General features: G+C 42.0%; 1 protein-coding gene across 1 annotated transcript in view; it reads left to right on the top strand.

Moving 5' to 3' along the window:
- LOC105985125 overlaps nt 1-20,457 on the top strand; it is a 148,934-nt gene that overhangs the window by 15,689 nt on the left and 112,788 nt on the right. Inside the window, exons 3-4 of the mRNA XM_013015531.1 lie at nt 3,818-3,949; nt 5,125-5,181. Of these exons, the coding sequence (XP_012870985.1) occupies nt 3,818-3,949; nt 5,125-5,181 (189 nt within the window). The remainder of the gene's footprint in view (nt 1-3,817; nt 3,950-5,124; nt 5,182-20,457) is intronic.

Here is a 20,457-nt window from a genome sequence, read left to right as displayed (position 1 = left end):
AAAAATCAGAGCCAGAGTCATGTTCCAATTGGTAGAATGCCAACCAAGTAAGTTCAAGGCCCTGAGTTCAAACACCAGTCAGGGAAAGGAAGACAGTCATGCAAAGATGAAGGCAGAGTCCAGAAGTACAAGCAAGTGCCAGAGATTGTTGGCAAACCACCAGAAGTTCGAAAATAGACGTGGCATTGATTCTTCCTCACAACCTCGAGAGAAACCAAGCCCACAGCTCCCGGAAATGGCCAGGCAACAAGTTCCCATTTCTTATGTCTTTCAGCTTGTAGGATCTCTCCAGCAGCTCTATCCAGGGAGTGGCTCTACTCTCAATTATAGTCCCTCGGAGGTGGCTGGAAAGAATCTGTTCAAGGGAAAAGATGAATAAATGTCAAAATCTGTCTTGTGTAGGATAGAAGTAGAATGAGGCATTTGTTTTTAAAATTGAAATGTGACCAAGTAAGTTTGGTGAACTAAATAGGAACTCTTGCCCCTTCCACGGGTAGGTAAGGTAAATTTGAACGTGTTTGCTTCTGTCTATATAATACTCGTCCAAATCATCTTGCAAAGTCTCTAGCACAAGCAAGCCTTTTGTTTGTAAGTCCCTCCTTCCTTTGTGACACGATCTCTACAAGCCTTGGGGAGGCTTCGTTTATATTTCAGTAGCCTTTGAGTAGCACTGGAAAAAAAATCTATCTTGCATTATGACTTGTTTGTGTGTATGTGTGTAGGTTGTGGAGGAAAGCAAAGAGCAGGAGCACAGATAATGTGAGTAGATAAATGAAATTGAATATGAACATCTATATTATACACTGGGCATCATGGTTCATGACTATCATCCCAGTTCCTTGAGAAGCAGAGAGAGGCAGATCATGAATCTGAGGCCAGGCTGGGTAACAGGTGGCAAGATCTTTTCTCAGAAATAAAATACAAAACATTAAACTCCCGTCTCTCACTCTGTACAAAATTCAACTCTAAATATTTCAGATCTTAGTGAAAAGATTGAGTCTTGGGGACTCCTACAGGAAAAAATAAGGACAACTCTAGAAAACAGAGGTATAAGTAACTATTTTCTGAATAGGACTGCACTTGCCCCAAAAATTAGAGAAAAAAAGTGGGATAACGTTCAAATAAAAAGGTTGTGCATAGTGAAAGAAATAACTAGAACCCAGAAGCAACATACAGAATGGGAGAAAATCCTCACAAGCTATTCAACAGATAAAAGACTGATTAATATCTAGAGTATACAAAGAATTAAAAAATTACACAGCAAAATAACATATAACTCAATTAATAGAAAGGCAATGATCAGATACTTCTCAGAAGAAGAAATGCAAATGGCTAACAGATGCATGAAGGAATGGTAAACATACATATCATAAGGAAATGCAAATCAAAACTACACCAAGATTCCACTCACCCAGTCAGAAAACAACTAACAATAAATCCTAGTGAGGACATAGAAGATAGAAGTCTCTCCTACATTGTTGGTGGAAAGATAAACTCATGTAAGCACTATGGAAATCAGCATGGAGGTTCCTCAGAGGCTAAAAACAGACCTACCTTATGACCCTACTATATCCCTCTGAAAGAGTGCAAATCAGTATACAAGAGAGTGCGTACCCATATTTATTGCAGCTCTGTTCACAATGGCCAAAGTCATGGATAAAAAAAACCTGACATGTACGTCACAGAATATTCATAAACTTTAAAGAAAAATGAAATTTCTAGTTGCAAAAAAAAACTGGATGGAACTGGGGATCAACATATTGAACAAGTTTAAGTCAAGATCAAAAGACCAAATATCTCATATTTTCTTCATTTGTAAAATATAGACCTAAAAGATATACATAGGTACATACATATGACTATATAATTGTAATTCTAGGACTGTTTGGGGGGGATAAGTGAAGAAAAAATTAAGAGAGTGATGGAGGATGAATACTATCAAAACTGCTGTGCCTGTATGAAGATGGTATAAGGAAACTCATTGATAGCTATTTAACAGCAGAACAGAGGGGGGACAGAGAAAGAATAAGAGGTTAATCTGTCTGCATGACATGCCTGTGTGAAATGTCATGGTAGAACTCCTGTGCATAATTTATACTAAAAAATAAAAATACAAAAAAGAAAACTAGGCTCCAGTGGCTTATGCCTGTAATTCTAGCTACTGTGGAGGATAAGATCTGATGATCATAGTGCAAAGCCAGCCCGGGCAGCAAATATCCCTGAAACTCTTATCTCCAATTAACCACAAAAATGTGGAAGTGGATCTGTGGTAGAGCTCAAGGATTAGAACCCTAGCTTTGAACGAAAGATCTCGGGGAAAGTGCCCAGATCCCAAGTTCAAGACTCCAAGATCACACACTCAAAAGAAGATAGAAAGAAAGGAAGAAAGGAAGAAAGGAAGAAAGAAAGAAAGAAAGAAAGAAAGAAAGAAAGAAAGAAAGAAAGAAAGAAAGAAAGAAAGAAAGAAAGAAAGAAGGAAGGAAGGAAGGAAGGAAGAAGGAGAAGTAGAAGGAGGGAAGGAAGGAAGGAAGGAAGGAAGGAAGGAAATGAGGAAGGAAGGAGCCTTTGGGTTGATTATGAAGGTGGAACACCCATGTTGCAATTTTTTTAAATTTAAAATTTTGGGGCCTGAACTCTGGGCCTGGGCGCTGTCCCTCAGCAATTCAGCTCAAGGCTAGCGCTCTACCACTTGAGCCACAGCACCACTTCTGGCTTTTTCTGCTGATGTGGTACTGAGGAATGGAACCCAGGGCCTCATGCATGCAAGGCAAGCGCTCTACCACTGAGCCACCTTCCCAGACCCCGAAATTTATATTTTTTATGAGAAACAAAGGCCAGCCGAGTGCTGGTGACTCACATCTCTAATTCTAACTACTCAGTGTGCTGAGACCTGAGGATTATGGTTCAAAGCCAGTCTGGACAGGAAGGTCTGTGTGACTCTTCAATTAACCCCAATCCTGGGTTTGAACTCAGGTCCTGGGAGCTGTCCCTGTACTATGTTGCTTAAGGTTGGTGCTCTACTACTTGAGCCACAGTTTAAGAGTCTGATGGACTTGAACCTCAAACCTCAAATCTTAGCCTCCAGCGTAGCTAGTTTTGAAGTATTTGCACCTGGCAAACCAATGTCTTCTCTCCATTTAAGCTGGAAGTGGAGCTATGGTTCAAATAGTAGTGCTCTAGCCTTGAGTGGCAAAAGCTACAGGACAGCTTCAAGCCCAGCCCAAGATTAGAAAGCTCTGATCTCTCTGTCTGTCTGTCTCTCTCCTCCTTTTTTCTCCTTTCTCTTCTTTCCCCTTTGCTCAAGACACATGCAAATAAAAATCCGGGTTTCAGATTCAGCTGAACAAATACAGCACAACCTAGAAATGCAATGATACTGAGATAGTTTCATTTTTTTTCTGAACTTTGGAAGACTGTAGAAGGGGGTTACAGTTTAATGGGTGCAGCCATGTGTCCAGTGCTTCCTGTCCAGTCATACATCCCATAATTCCCTCCTATCCCATCTGCTGCCCCGCAGCCCCAAATTCATTTCACATATGCATTGAAATCTTGATTTTTCTGTCCAACTTGCCGCTTCTCCAAATTATATTCTTTACAAGTTGTGGAGGTGTGATTTCAGTTCTCTTCCCAAAAGACCTTACTTGTTAGAAGCAAATGAAATCAGCATTATTTTCTTCTTTCTCATCATGTATGAGGAAAGTTCTAGAAGTGATTTCCATACTTCATTGGTATCAATAGGAGGTTGCTTTACATCTGTAAGTTGATCTTTTAAAAAGAGCTTTTAAGGCATCACACCCTTAGAAGAACATATCTTTAGCTTGCAGTCTCTGAAGAAACTAAAGCAAAACTGCTTGATCAAGTGTGCTGGCTAGAGAAACAACTAGAGACTATAAACCGGAAAGAAGCCAGAGAAGAGCCATATGAAGAAATGGTACTTAAGAAGGACCAGGTAGGTATGTTTTGGAGGAAAAAGAGCATCTTTACCACTTTAAAAGTTACCTAACTCGGGGCTGGGAAGGTAGAGTGCTTGCCTTGCATACATGAGGCCCTGAGTTCTATTCCTCTGTGCCACATAAGCAGAAAAAGCTGGGAGTGGTGCTGAGACTCAAGTGGTAGTGCTCTATCCTTGAGCTGAAGAGCTGAGGGACAGCGCCCAGGCCCAGAGTTCAGGCCCCATGACTAGCAAAAGAAAAAGAAAAAAGTTGCCTAACTGTACATTAACTGACAATCCTGCAGAGCAATTTCTGGTGGGTTGAACATTAATATTTAATGAATGGGAGGGTGTAATTCAATGGTGGAGCCATGTACAAGGCCATGGGTCAATCCCAGCACTACAGAGAGAGGGAAGGAGAAGGGAGAGGGAAGGGAGAAGAAAGAGAGAGAGAGAGAGAGGAAAGGAAAGAAGGGATTAAGGAAGGGAGGGAGGAGTTCATATTTATGTAAACAAAGAAAAATACAGCCTTTGTTATTTGTTAATTTCCTGGTGCATATTGATAGCAAATATTTAATTTTTTTGAAGTTTTTGAATAATGCACCCTTTTGAATAAAGGTAGTTGTCTACTCTACCTATTTTGCAAATGGTATTGACTGTAAATATTTTGAACATGTATTTTTTGTTTTAGTTTTCAAGGTTGAACCTAATCAAACAATGTCTATATAGTAAGACAAGTGGATCATAAAGTTTAGCTTCTAATTTTATCAATTATTTTATACAAAATTATGAATCTCTGCAGATTTTTATCTATAGAATAACATCAATTTTCTTCTTGTCTGACTCAAAGGGATTGTATCTGCTTTGGAGGCACATGGCTATGTTTCTGTGTTGAAGGTATCTACCAACATGTGTGTAAAAGGAGGGACATAGTGCCAATGTCAGCACATCAAGCTAACACTTCCCGACTGCTTCCTCGTTCTTAACACATTTGTGTGTTTTATTGCCTTTGGGCTCCTCTGAAGAATGGAAGGGGGCGAGGAATAGGAGAGATGATCTCGCAGTCATGATTTCTAACACATCTAGTTAAGATTCACAAGATTTGAGAACTAGCACACATTCATATCTGGAACATTTGGAGTATGTAAAAGGAAAATCTCTGCATTTGGTTCCTAAATGTTTCTCCCTTTTAGTGCATTGAGGAGCTGCAAGCTGAAGTAAAAGCTTCCCAGGAGCAACTTAAAGCCCATGTAAGTGTTTCCCTCCTTTCTTTCTTCCCATTATTTATATTATTGCTAAAGAGACAATGACTTGCTAGATGAGATCAATGAGACTTGTCTGCTACCTACAAGTCTAAAATCATTATTTTTAACTGCATCTCTGTAAATAAACCTCAGATTTTTGATGATGGTAAAAATGACCAACCTGAGATCTTATGGTCTAACCATACCTATGCTGGGCTGACTTAGTGAGTACATGTGGTAGAGAGAAGAGACAGACGCGACACATAGAAAGTAGGTCTAGAGCAGAACTTCTGAAGCACTGGTAGCTGGAAGATGGGGTCATTTCCTAAAACAAATCCTGTGTCTCCTGTATGCTGAGAGCAGGGCCTGAGAATGTTCACATCTAGGGATGATGGCTGCACGTGATACTAGAACTTCTAATCTTTGGACACACTTTGAGTAGCACATTTCATACATAATCATTCTACTTCAGTCTGGTAACTTGGGGGCAAATGATCACATAAAGCAAAGTTCTTAATTATCCATTCTCCTGCAAGTACTTTCTCAAGTTAGAACTTTGACCAATTCATTCACACTTCAGCCTGTCTGCACAAAGAATCACTAATGAGTATCTCCTGCACTGTGTATTCATTCATTCTGTCTGTCTGTCTGCGTGTCCTTCTCTCTCTCTCTGGTGCTGACACCAGGACTTAAACTCAGGGTCTCTTACTCTTGCTGCACAGTTTTGGTCTACCACTTGAGCCCCAGCTCCACCTCTGCATATTTTAGCTGATTAATGGGAGAGAAGAGTCTTCTGGAGTGTGTGTGTGTTTGTTTGTTTTTGGTCTGAGCTGATTTGGTCTGAGCTGCTATCCTCCAATCTCATCCTCTTGAATATTTGGGATTACAGGTGTGAGCCACCAGCACCTGGCTCTTCAGTCTTTTAAAATCAATCACCCAGACACAACCTAATGTTTTAAAAGTTACGTTTTCCTTTCAATTGTCTCCTCTATGTATGTCTCGGCCACTATGGGGTGAATTTGATTAAAGACCAACCTTTGATTAAAGGACCAGTCTTGATAACACCAAGTTCCCCAGATACATCTCAGATCTCAGAGGCTAGTCCAGGAAAGACACAGAAAAGGTGGCAATAGAATAAATCCTGGAAACAGACTGACCTGGGTCACATTTTGGGGGGGGGGTCCCATTTTCATTTAGAGAAAAGCTAACCTACCATGAGCATGAACAGTTTGTAACTCTTTTAATAAATTCAAAATCTTTTGAGCCCTTGTATATTCATTTAACCAATACTGAACATGCCTTGCGCCCGAACTGGCACCCATTGTGATGTAGTCTAACCAAAATGCACCTTGCTACTTCAGAGTTCTGTTGCACCTGCCTGTTGCTCAGCCTGGTCTTGAGGTGACAGACAACATCTGTAGTCAGAGAAGTAATGACAGATGGCTTAGAGGAGGGTGCTAGCAGAGGACATTTGGAGGACAGCGCGTGTTACCCCCATCACCTTTTCATGATAAACAAATGGAAAACAGAATATCACTGGTGCTTGAGGGAGATTTCTACGATGTCCTCTTCCTCCTTGCCTAATTTTTCTAGATTCTTTGCTTCTTTCTTGTCACTGTCCCTGGCTTATCCAGACTGGGATTGTCTGAGTTCTTTGTATGTGGGTTGTTGAGATATTTTTTTTATTGCAGTTGTCCTTTATTCAAGTGTCTTCATCAAGGTTTTGCTTGCATTCATGAATGAAAACAGTATTTCCCATAATAGGCATTGAGAATGAACTGTATGTCTTCTTATATTATGGAAGGTACTTTTTTTAGAGTATTGATTCAAAAGAAAATGAAATAAGATGAGCATCATTCATTCATCAGAGTGGAAAAAAAAATCCCTGCATCTCCAATAGGTTAGATCACTTGTCATACATCGAAACTCTTGATTTTGCTATTGTAACTTGCTGCCTCTCCAGACTACAGCCTCTGTGAGCACCTAAGGTGTCAAATAGTTTCAGAAGGCTTGGCTTCTGATCTCCTTTTCTCCTCCATGTGTCCCATCACCACAGAGCCCTGCTGGCTAAAACGAGAAGTGGTTAAAATCCGTGTGTAATGATTTGAGGTGAGGAATTGTGGTATTATGGCTCTGTGGTGCGTGCATAAGATAGCACGATTTGATCCCTAAAACTGAAAAGAAAAAAAGTAAAGATTTGAAGTGGACACAGAAAATCAAGCAGAAGCAAAAGTTGAGAGTCACCAGAAGCGTGTGACCTACTAGAGTGTCAGAGAAAAGGGGATTAAGGGCTCAAGGACATGGGAACAGAATACTGTACATGACGTTTTCTGAGATAAGAGATTGAAATGTTCCTGGGAGATCTCAGAACGCTGAAAATTAAGACAGAAATCACAGGCCAGGCACCAGTGGCTCACCGCTGTCATCCTAGCTGCTTAGAAGTAGAGATGAGGATTACAGTTTAAAGCGAGCCCATGCCAAACTCTCCTGAGACCTTATTTACTTGGACGGGAAAAGCTGGGCACCGTAGTATGTGACTGTCAGCCCAGTTACAGGAGGATCACAGTCCAGCCCAGCCCAGGCAGAAGCAAAACCCTGTCTCAAATAGTATCAGAGCAAGAAGGGCTGGAGGTGTGGCTCAAGTAATAAAGCCCCCACCCAGCAAATGTGAAGGCCCCAGTTCCAGTGTGGAGATTGTAGCCTTATTAAATTTAACAGAGCTCGATGTACCCAAAATACTACATTTTGTTGACACTATCCATTTCTATATCCATCCCCAGTAGACTCTTAGGTCACTCGGACCAGTGCCAGTAGTGTGTGTGTGTGCACTGTATCAGGTACAGGGCTGCGAACATTGTAGCCACCCACGTTCTCTCGTCTACTCCTCCATTCATTCAACAAGGTATCTACTTTGTGTCAAGAACTAGATATGACTGAAGTCAAGTGCCAGAATTTAGAGAACTCAGCTAATAGAGTTGAATAAAGGAGAGGAGAGGAGGAGGGAGGGAAGGAGAGAGAGAGAAAGAGAGAGAGAGAGAGAGAGAGAGCATGGTACATGCCGGGGGGGCATTCCAACTCCTCACCCTGTGCAGTCTAGAGGGCAGGAGAGGATGGAGGAGAGACAAAGACCTGCCCTGAACCTAGGGGTGCCCTCAGTGACCCCCAGCCCCTCCAATCAGCACCATCATCAAGGGTCAGCTGGCGTGGAGAGAGCCAAACATGATGCTGTGGCCGATGAGCAGTTAGACATGGCCAGTCTGTCTGCTTTTCCCAGGTCATCTCATTTACTTCTCTGTGGCCACCCACCCACGGGGCGCGCATGTGGCATCCTTCTCCTACAGGGCTTTGTCTATCGCTCTCATTGACTGTTTTTTCCTGTTCTCCCGGCTAAACGTTTCTGATTCTTGATCAAGGACGGCCAATGTTCCCTTCCAGTCAACCCAGAAGTCATCTCTCCTGTGTTGGTGTTTACCCAGCATGTCTCTGTACCTCTTTGCCACTTGTCCCCTGCGTGGCCCATGCCAACACAGTGGGATGTGGCCATCTCTTCTTCCAAACCTGAGTTCCTGCACAGCGGAGACCAAGTCTATTTTCATCTCTCCCTCTGTGTCTATACAGTTTCTAGTCCAGCGTTCATGGAACGATTTGTGTTGGCATAGCCAAATAGATGCGAACTTGGTAGCTCTGGGGAAATTACTTCCGGGAAGAACGGTGCTTCCTAAACTTGTCAGCCTTTCCAGTTCTGCCGGACAGAACTCCCAAGGGATGCGAGATGTGGCCTTTCTGGATTGGAAAAGAGAGGAAGAGAAAGAAAATCCAGCTGTGGAAAACCCCTGTTGTAGGTGAAGGAAGAAAAGTGTCTGAAAGAATCATTGTCTTAACATGACAATTACCAGCCTAGTGTCTGGGCTTGCTCTTATTTGTTCATCTGCAGCTCAAATGTTGAATCATTTTATTGCATCATTACATTGATACCTGTGAAATGGAAAAGAGGCACAAGTCTTAACACTTCAGAGTTATCATTTGCTGGTATGTTGACGATTAAAATCTCAACCTGTTCACTGCTGTGCGTAGTCACAGCTTATGCAGAAAAGAAAAGAACAACACACAGCTTCAATCAGAATTCCTCCTAGTGCACACAGGGACGTCCAGGCCAAGCCACCCACAGAGCTAAGCTGTCCTGGCATTTTCATTCCTCCTACTTGATTACTTTGCTGCTGAGAGGCTACACAGAATGAAACAAATATTTACCATGTGTATTTGTAAGGATTTGAAAATAATTGTTCAGATTAGACAAATTTAAGTTAAGACTATCTTAAGGATGATTCCTTTCAGAATCGATGCTTTTATCTAGTGCCAGTGGTTCATGCCTGTAACCCTAGCTTCTCAGGAGGCAGAGATCTGAGGATCAAAGCTCAAAGCCAGCTTAGGCAGGAAAGTTCTAAGACACTTATTAACAGTTAAGTGCAAAAAAAAAAATGCTGGAAGTAGAGGTGTGGCTTAAGTTGCAGCGTGCTAGCCCTTCTCTTTTCTATTTTTAAAAATTAGTTTTTAAGCTGGGCACCAGTGGCTCTTGCCTGAAATCCTAGCTACTCAAGCAAGAGGCTAAGAGCTGAAGATTACAGTTCAAAGCCAGCCCTGGCAGGAAAGTCTGTGAGACTCTTATCTCCCAATAAACCACTAGAAAACAGGAAGTGGCACTGTAGCTCAAGCGGTAGAGTGCTCACCTTGAGCTGAAGCGCGCAGGGGCAGTACCCAAGCCCAGAGTTCAAGCCCCACAACCGACCAAAAAAAATTAGTTTTTTATATAATTTAATTATGCATATTTATTTATTCTAATGTCATAAAGGATTTGAGACAGCTTATTAGAAATTCACATCTAGAGTAGTTTAATTTTTAAGTACATTAATAACTAATTGAGATCATATATACTGAAATAAAATGTCAATATCAAGAAAGGAGAGAATATGCATATAAATAACTTCTATTTAGTACAGTTGAAACAGAAGTATAACTTTTACTAACAGTCAAAATCAAAATAGAGACAATTATTTGATTAATAATTCTTCATGTAGGGAAGGAGAGAAGGTTACCATTTGTTTTCCAGTGAGTTAATTATTAATGAGACTTTTCTGTTGGATTTCATTATTCCGTACTTTGAGAAACTTATTGGGAAAAGAAAAAAAAATCTCATCAATAGTACCAGACTGACAAATATTGTAACAAATTTCAAATGGCTATTTTTGTAATCCCCAGCAAAAGAAGCCTGTAAATAGTTAAGGAACTTTCCTCATAATAATTATAGTATAGCTGCCAGTGCATATTTTTAATCCCCAGCTATTTATGATAATGCAGTGGGCAAGCTTATCTTTAGCCAAGTACATAATGCAGAGAGGGAAGGAGGCTGGAATAAGTCATTGTAGTGTGGAAGCTGCTGACTTACATAAAAAAAGGAATATAAAGTTCAAGTTATCCATATCATCCAATTTTCTCAGAAGATGAAAATCTACATCTTGGTGTGAAGTCCCCTTATTTACAAATGTTGGCAACTCAAAAACATGCTTTGTGTTAATTGTAGTTGAAATAGAAATCTTACCATGGATTTTAAATCCAGTTTTCTCCATCTACCCATAGCACAGTTTGGAAAATGTTCTTTACAGAAACCAAGACTAGGGGCTGGGAAGGTGGCTCAGTGGTAGAGCGCTTGCCTTGCATGCGTGAGGCCCTGGGTTCGAGTCCTCAGCACCACATAAGCAAAAAGAAATAAGCCAGAAGTGGCGCTGTAGCTCAAGTGGTAGAGCGCTAGCCTTGAGCTGAAGAGCTGAGGGACAGCGCCCAGCTTTCCCTCAAAAAAAGAAAGAAAGAAAAAAGAAAGAAACCAAGACTATATGTGGTTGTAGATAAAGGAAAGTCAGTTTGCTTTTTGCTCATGTTTCTGGTACTTGGATTTGTTTGGTGTGGTAATGCTGACTATTGTAACAAATTCAGAATTTCAGCAGCTGAACACAATAGAAGATTGTTTTCTTGATCATCCAAGTACCAATTGATTACACATGTTCTTGTCCAGGGAAACGCTGTTACTCAGCATTATTCTGTAAAAACACAAGGTGCTTATGAGACTGAATCTATAGGAGCTAAGGTCACTTCGGAGATCCCAGGAGGCCAGAGAGGAAGAGATGATCCTTGTATGTGTTTGGAAGTTTCTAGAGGAATATATCCGAAGGCGGAGTGCTTCTGCTCATATTTCTATGGTTCAAAGTTGGTCATGAAGACATAGTCATGGCAAGGAATTTTGGGAAAGCTGGCCTAGCTGTGTACCAGGAAGAAGAAGCAAACATAGATTTGAATAACCCACGATCAGATTCTACCACACTAATATTTAAGTCATTCAGCTGACCCGGGATCTGTAGTTCTTCACAGTTAGACTCTCAAACTGGCTTGTTGTTAAGCTAAGTAAAACTTGATTGAAATGTATACAATTAAGTACCAGATAGTCAAAAGCTCTGAGAAAAAGAATGTACAATAATATACGTTTGAATATCTTGCTCTATTATATTCAAGCGACAATAATTTTTCATTTTTTTAAATGATAAAAACTAACTCAGACCCCTCCCCCACCACACATGTCATTGTTGGCGGAATATTTCATATCACTCATTTGGTGGGGTGAGAAGCTCTTTTCCCCACCCCATGAACTTTACTGTCCCAAAGTTGGGGTCACTAGCCTCTAATCCATGGGCCTCTCATTCCCTCCACCCCATACCCATACCATAGACCCATTCAAAGCTTTCAAAGGCTTGTGGTGGTGTGGCTGAGCACTAAAGTTGAGCAGATTTATAGGGGTTCTTCACATCTACATAGTACTGTCCCCAGCCTTTCTGGATCTACTTTACACTTGAAGTCCTATAGTCAAAGGACTTAGGTACAAGGGGTGTGTGGCCTCTCGTACAGGAACCGCCCATGCTCACAGCTCTGTTATGGAGAACCGACTTCCTCCACGTAGGTTTGTCTGCTTCCTTTTTCTTCTCAAGCACAATCTTCTATCCACCGAGGCAATTCTCAGGCTCTTTTCTTAGTGACAACACCCCTGCCAGCCGGAGGGGTCCCACGTGCTCAAAGCTGTATCAGGAGAAGTTCATTCTCTCTCCTTGCATGGAGTTGAGTTGATGAGAGTGTGTGAAGAAGTTGCTATTCTCCAGTTTGACTTATTTGAAACTTGGAGAGATTCTCAAAAAAAGAGGCAGACACTTAGATAGAAAGGCAGACCCTTAGTGTAAGCTTAGATCGGGAAATGGAGTGTGCTTGTAATTTTTCTTGTTGTTCCATTTGAAAAAATACGGCAAGGATTAAGTATAAAAAACAAACAAACTTTGATCTCTTCACTTCCCCTAGCCTCACAGAAGCAGACTGAGAAGTTCCATGTTAGATATCTTCTAATCCCTGATTAGCAGTCATCCTCACTTAAGTCCACTGGGATGCAACGTCTACAACAGGAAATGTCGACAGCAATAAAAGTGGTGTCTAGTCGAGTCACTGGCAAGTTCTGAAAAGAAAAGAGAAAAGAAATGTCCACCCTCCTCCTCCCACCTCTCCCTCCACGGCCCACGCTCTCCACACGCTCACTCCTCACCCCAGAAAGGTGAACACATGAGGGAAATCATTTTAAACATGCTTGAGAATCAACTGAACATTCAGAGCAGACTGCCCGAGTTCCAAGCCCTGCTCTCTAGTTTCTTGGCTGTGCATTTTTTTGAGTTTTTAAAATCGTTGTTTTATTAGTTATTATTATTGCTGGGAAGCTTCATTTTCACAACTGCCAAGTGAGGATACAAATATACCTAATCTATAGAATGATCATGCTGATTAAATGAGGGAATGTTTCTAAAAAAATTTTTTTAGATGATTATCATAACACCGGTATAAATGTTATATATAAAGGTGAGCTTAAAACCAAACCAAACCACAATAAACTAGTGAGCATGCTTACAAGTTGCTCAGTGTAAACGTGCACAGAAGTCTCTGTGAAAGGGTCTCTGTGAGATATTGTCAATGTTTGTGTAGCACCATCTCATAGAGTTTACTGCTGAAGCATTGTTTCAAGGATTAAATGACATGATACAGACACACTAGTGTTGCCAATGACCAGACCAACCCTCACTAATGAGAATACTGTTTGGCCACCAAGGCTGCTGTCCGGCCCTTCCTAAGTCCTCACTGGCAATACGTACTTTGACATTCATCTAAACCATGACCGAGCATGTATTTCCCAGTGCCGAATCCTATTGTAGGAGTGTAAGTCTCACTGACTTCACTCTTTTCAAAAGTAAGTTCACGTCCCTGTGGAGCCAAAGCAATTCTTCATGGTTTCTGGGCATGGTCCGCTCTATCTGCCAGGGCATGCGAGGAGGAATTAGCAGGGTAGTTTCTGTTCACCTTCGCTTGAGTGAGGATTTGCTGATTGCTGTCGGCAGGTGCCAGTGCCACCCGGAATGGAAAACTACTGCCCAAGAGTTGCCTCAAGGGGAAAGATTGTTTTTGATGCTCCAGGATAATTTTGATCATACGCCGGCCCTTTTCAGCTTTCTTTCCTCACCTTTACCTTCTCAGTCCCCCCCTGGAGAATGTCATCCTACCTGTTTCTCCCCCAAGTCTTGCTTGACCTCATAAACAAACGTCCCAAGTGGAAATGACGATGATGTCTATTCCCAGTGCTCAGCGCTGGGTGACTGCAGCTGGCTTTGCTGAAGTTTCTTTGCTATCCCTTGTTGAGTAGCTGCATCTGGAGCTTTCTCCAGGTGGAGATACTCAGGCCTCCTTTAGTCGGAAGCCAGGGCAGGGTAAAGGCATGCAGAGCACACCGGCCTTTCCACAAAACTCAATGTGATTACTTTTACCTTCCAAATTTCAGTCCTCAAGACAAGACTCAAGCTGTCTGTCTATTACTCTCTCATTTGTCTGATTTAGCCTTCCAATACTTCTCAGCCAGGAGTTCTAGAATGGAAGAACCTACAGTCAAAGTTCAGAGAGAACTCCAGATGGTTGAAGATTTACTTTTTAACCAAGTGTATTTTAATGTTAGTTTCCTACAATCATCCAGGATGTGAATCTCTCCCTGCCAGATAGAGAACAGCTTCAGATTTTAAATGTTAATTTCAGTAACTGCTTCTCTGTATAAATGTTTATCATTTGGGGTGTTTGATATACACATCATTCTATGGTTTTCCAGTCTCATCCCTTTAAAACGCCATGTATGAAGAGCTGATCTCAGCCTTACCTGAGATTCCAGGGAGAAGAAGGGACCTGGGGAGAGTTCTCTTGAACCTTTAAAAGTGGAGAGATTACCAGAATTCTGGAATCTGTAAGAAAAATTAGCAACCATATAAACAGTGTAGACCATCATTTAAATGAGTGTGTTTTGTTTTGTTTTCAAAAGAGGGTAACCAGATCAGGGAGCCAACATACTCACATTATTTAGGTCTGAGTCAGCATCTTGACAGTAAAATGCTAATTTCACACCTTCTAAATATTTTTTGTTAAAGAGTTATGGCTGTCAGAAACTAAAGAGGACTTGAACTTCTCACAGAAAGGACACAACAAGTCTCCAAATCCCAGGAAGAGACAAAGGAATGCAAAACCAAAAGATAGAGATATTAAGTGCTCATTCTTCAACTATCTTTGCTGATCCTTACAAGCTTCAGGCTTAATGGGATGGGCAGCTTTGGGGTCATTAATTGTGATTGTCTGTCCTCATGGAAATGCTGGTTGAGAAGAAGGATTAAGAGGAGAAGCAAGAGCTCCGAGGCCCATCTGATCCAAAGAGATTTTGCTGCAGGCCCGGCGTAGGGGAGAATTCAGGGCACATGAAGGAGAGAGTGGGTGCAGGAACAATGTGAACAGTCAGAATGGAAGTTCAGCAGAGGGGATAGGCAGAAAGGAGAATGGGAGGCCTTTCTCTGCTCTGTGGAATTGCTAATGAGAATGCAGAGAGATGTTTACCTTAAGCATTAAAAACAAGTTATGTCCAGTTGGAGCCCCTGGGAATGTCCCCTCCTCCCTCCCTCTCCCCCCCACCCCCCAGTACTCTTCCAGGCGTCGAACACTCCCCTCCCCAGAGACAGGGCTCAGGAGGTAGCCAAAGTAATTAAAGAGTTCGGTACAGTTAACCCTTGAAAAACTGCTGCTGTGTTCCATTAAGATCATTGTCGTGGATACAAGTTTCACTAGATGGAAATCCAGGATTGAGATGGATTTCAGACTGAATACCTGGCATGTTAAATGTTTATTAATATGCTATCTCTAGTGCATTGGGATAGTTCGACATTTAGTGGGAAGAGACTCAGTGACAATTTGGAGGACAATTCTATGACTTTTCCAAAACCATGTGGCCTGGGGAGCTTACTTGGTCTTCTGGGTAAGGATTTCAGGATATATGTCTAGACTTCACGACCGGGCACAGTGGATTATGCCTATAATCCTAGCTACTCAGGAGATAGAGGTCAGGAGGCTGGAGGTCAAAGGCCAGCCTAGGCACAAAGTTCATGAGATCTCATCTCAGTCAGCAAAACCTGGTCTTGGTGTCAGGTGTCTTCTCATCCTGGCTACAGAGGGAATGGAGGGGGCTGTGGGCCAGGTGGGGTGAGGCATTAATGACAAAAGCAAAGGGTTGGAGAGTAGTTCAAGGAGCAGGGTACCCTTCCAGCAGCACAAGATCTGGAGTTCAAACCCCAGTGCTGCCAGACAGAGAAACTGACGCCGCACGATTTCTCCACAGAAGGAGGTTAGTCTCAGGTCAGGCACCTCTGAGAACTGATTCTAACAAAACTGTGATGCTGCTCGACTCTTACTACCCTCTGTGCATGACTTCAGCCCTGTGCTGCCTCAGGTGACACTGAGGATAAATAATTGGCATGCTTTGCTTAAGGAGCTTGAGCTTTTATTAGTGTTTATGAGTGGCAAACGATTTGTTTTGTTCCCCCTCACACACACAACTATATCTTCTTGGACATTTCTAACCTCAAAATACAATTCTCTGTACTACTCGTGAGTAAATATTATGGCAACGGGAGGGCTTTGTTTTTACCAAAGACCAGGTATACCTCAGAAATGAAGAATAGTGGCTGTGACTTGCACCTGAAAACTTAGATACTCAGGAGGCTGAGATCCAGAGAATTGAGGCTTAAAGCCAGCCTAAGAAGAAAAGTCTGAGAGACTTCATCTCCAATTAACCAGTAAAAACCCAACAGGGATGCATGACTCAAGTTGTAAAACCCCAGCTGAAGTAGCACAAGGTACAAGGCCCTGAGTTCAAACCCCAGCCAGATAAGAAAGAAAGGAAGAAAGAAAGGAAGGAAAGAGAGAGAGAGAGAGAGAGAGAGGGAAGGAAGGAAGGAAAGGAAGAGAGAGGAAGAAAGAGAGAGAAAGAAAAGGAAGAAAGGAAGAAAAAGAAAGAGAGAAAAGAAAAAGAAAAAGAAAGAAAGAAAAAAGAAAGAAAAGAAAGGGAGGAGAGAGAGAGGAAGGGAATGAGGGAGGGAGGGAAGGAGGGAGGAAGGAAGAAAGAGCAAAAGGAAAAAAGGGAAGAAAGAAAGAGGGAGAAAGGAAGGAAAGAAGGGAGGAAGGGAAAGGAAAGGAAGAAAGGAGAGAGACAGAGAGATAGAAAGAGGGGTCAGATTTAAGTCTCTACTCCCCACTTCAGATCTACACATATGTACCAGGTCTGTGTAGCAGGTATGTATACTGTGCCTTGTATAAATCAGCTTTCACATAGTTGTTATGGTTTATCATATATGCATAGATATAACTTTAGGCAGATGAACCCCTTCCATTGCTCTTCCCACCCCACCCCCGTTATGTCTACCTCTGCTGTTCAACAGCTTTTAGTGAAATTCCTTGTGCCATTCACACACATTAACACAATCTATTCCAATGTTCTTCACATGCCATCCTCCTCTCTACTTCCCTCTCCCCACCAGCTCCCAAGCAGCCCCACAGTTACAATCAAGCTTTATATAACTTTAGCATTGACATGTTTGTCATTTTCTGTGAACCCCATGGGTCAGAATAAATGTAAGCTTGATGAAGATAAAGTAGGAGACCATCAAGTGACACCTTGCCTCTCTCCTGCTAGATTTCATTCCTGTGCATGGTTCGAAGAGATTCCAGGGCTGGTGGCCCAAGAGCTGGGCTGCTCAGTGCTGGGGTGGGTAGAGGATCCTTCCATGATAGCCACACTCACAGAATCTCAGCATCACAGAGACAATCTCCTCTTAGGAGCACCCACATTCCCCAATACAAGGCCAGGTGGCAGTAGCTCACACCGGTAATCCTATCTACTCAAGAAGCAATAGATCATACTTTGAAGTCAGCCTAGGCAGGAAAGTCCATGAGATTAATCTCCAATGAACCACCCAAAAGTCAGAAGTAGAGCTGTGACTCAAGTGGTAGAGCACCAGCCTGGAGCAGAAAAAAGCTAAAGAATAGCACCCAGGCCCTGAGTTCAAGCCCTAGTGCTGGTATAAAAACAAAATAAAATAACCTCAACAGCAACAAGAACTACAACAAAAAACAGGTTCTCCAATAGAATGTAAGGAGCCTTTTTAAATAGGAGAATGTAAAACAGAATTAGTCTAAGTCATTAATTACATATATATGCTTGATCTGGCGTTATTAAATATATACCATATATATGTGAAGCACACATTCAAAGAAGCAAGTTTTGACGCAAAAGTTTCCATCCAGGACTGATGTTAAGATAATGCTACTAGACAATATATTTTAAAGCTGCTGTTATATACCTATATATGTTTCAGAAAATGTATTTTGAAGCTGCTTATACATACCTAGATATGTTTCAGAAAAGCAGTGGAGTGGGAGGGTTGTGAAGAAATAGAAGCACACCATGGAAACGAAGAACGTGGTGGACTTGGCAGAGAAACCAGGATTCAGAGCTAGTGTTCTGGAAAGAGCACCTTAGAGATCCACACACTGCTGTGTGGGTAAATATCACCAAAGGTTCAAGTCGCATCCATGAGACTTCTAAAACTTACAAGTATATATAAAGATGAAAAGTATTTGTTCAATGATCCTTATCCATGATCAGGACTTTTGCAAAAGCGGGCGGCAGCAATTTTCCAAGGCCCTGAACCTAATTTGCAAATGTGGGACATGCATATGCTTTAAAATTAGCATCAATGGGCTCCTAAGGTGGAATTCTGTGGTCAGGGTCATGTATGAATTCAAGGTCAGAGGTAACACCTAGGCTCCCTGGGAGGAAGGAAGGCCAGACCTGGCAATGGTGAAACTACAGCACGATTTCCCAGCAGAGCCTCTTCCTGCTTTCTGTCTGATGCCCACTGGTCCCTGTGAGCCAAGACCTGAATACCTCCCCTACCTCAGATCCTTTGCTTCCAAATCTGGTATTCCTGCTCTGAGTAGAGTGGGCTCAGCAACTGTTCTGGATTCAGGCCTGAATGCTTCTGACTGCTGCAAGCTTAATGCGGGTGTCGCGGGCCTGCACTGATGGTGCAGGTGCAGCGGGTGAATCAGGATCTACTTTAAGAAGAGGAAGACTCAATGGCGAGGAGACGCCTACCCTCAGGGAAAGTGTCCAAAAATGATTAACTGGCCAGAAGAATGGAGAATTTCCATCACATTTGTCAAGTCCAAACTCGGGCTCCTAGAGAATGGCCTAATCTAATAAGATCCTCGTTCTCAGAACACAGAAAAATCAAAGCAAGCTCAAGGAAGTATCAGAGCTCTTAGTGATCCAGCTAGTCTGATTTTCTTTTTCTGTAAGATATCTGCAGTAATGTGACCTTGCTAGTCATTTATCCTGTTACCTTGGCATTGGCGAAGCAGAACAGATGGAATATCCTGACAGGTTTTCTTTTGCACCTCTTACTGCTGGTGGTTGGAGTGCAGTACAGCGCCTTGGAGACTGTCAACCTCAGTGAGTCTCAGAAATACCTGAAAAGGTCATTTAAAACATAGGTAGAAGAGTTATGATATGACCTATCATAGCAATTCAGAGCATCAAAACGTATCTGTACAAATACTTGCACAAAAAAATCTTCTTAGTAGCATAATCTGCAATTGGCATATTTATATACTTTCACCTATTCAGTATGTTGAGGTAGGAAGGTCATTTGAGCTTAGAAGTTTGAAGATAGCCTGAAAAACATGAGGGGGGGGAGAGAAGAGAGAAAGAGAGGAGGGAAAGGAAGAAAGGAAAGAGGGAAGGGAGGGAGGGAGAAAGGAAGGAAAGAGGGAAGGGAGGGAGGGAGAAAGGAAGGAAAGAGGGAAGGAAGGGAGAAAGGAAAGGAAAGGAAGGAAGGAAGGAAGGAAGGAAGGAAGGAAGGAAGGAAGGAAGGAAGGAAGGAAGGAGAGGAGGGAGGGAGGGAGGGGGAGGGAAGGCAGGCAGGCTGACCATTGTGACTCATGCCTGTAAGCCCAGGTATCTGGAAGGTCAGGAGGCAGAGGTCAGGAGGACTACAGTTCACTACCAGCACAGAGATCCCACTTCAACAAACAATCCATGCCAAAGTACAGCTAATTTTAATTCCTGAAACATAGCAAAAGCAAAAAGGGTTAGGGCATGGCTAAAGTGGTAAAGCCTGAACTCAAACCCCAATATTGGTAGAAAAAAATTCTGGTTCTTGCTACAACACAGATGAATAACAAAACTACTATGTTGAGTGAAAGGTGATAGAAACAAAAAAAAATCCGCATGGTATGTGATTCCGTTGACATAACTATTGAAAGTGTAAGTAAGTCCATCAAGATAGAAAGTAGCTCACTGGTTCATATCATCCAGTGGTGTAGAGAAGATGAGTTCTCGCTGCCAATTGGTGTGCATTGCTTTATTGTCATGGTAGTGACAAGATGGAAATTACAAGTGTTCTGGAATTATATGATAGTAGCAGGTTGCAAGTATAGTAAAAATTATTGAGTTGAACATTTCATTTAAAAGAGCAGAGTCTATCTCAATGTATAAAAAAGAAAAATTCCAATAAATTCCTGAAGTTTTCCACCAAAGAAAACCAAATCCAAACAGAGCTCTAAAATGGTGGTGGAAACATTTTAGTGTGGTCTGTGAACTACTAAGAATGCCAGGAGGACAGTCCCAAGAATCTATGAAAAACACAATGGCTTCCTCCCAATCATTGCTAATTACAAATCATTATACATCAATGGGTGAATGCTTATATTTGTGCGTATTTGTCTTATATTTGGGTATATTTTGCTCATCAATGGCTTGCATTCCAAAATAAACTACTATGTAATGCC

The sequence above is a fragment of the Dipodomys ordii genome, unplaced genomic scaffold (assembly GCF_000151885.1).
Source record: "Dipodomys ordii isolate 6190 unplaced genomic scaffold, Dord_2.0 Scaffold27, whole genome shotgun sequence".
Classification (NCBI taxonomy): Eukaryota; Metazoa; Chordata; class Mammalia; order Rodentia; family Heteromyidae; genus Dipodomys; species Dipodomys ordii.
Note: the sequence above shows the minus strand (reverse complement) of the source record. Positions and strands in the feature narration are given on the sequence as shown.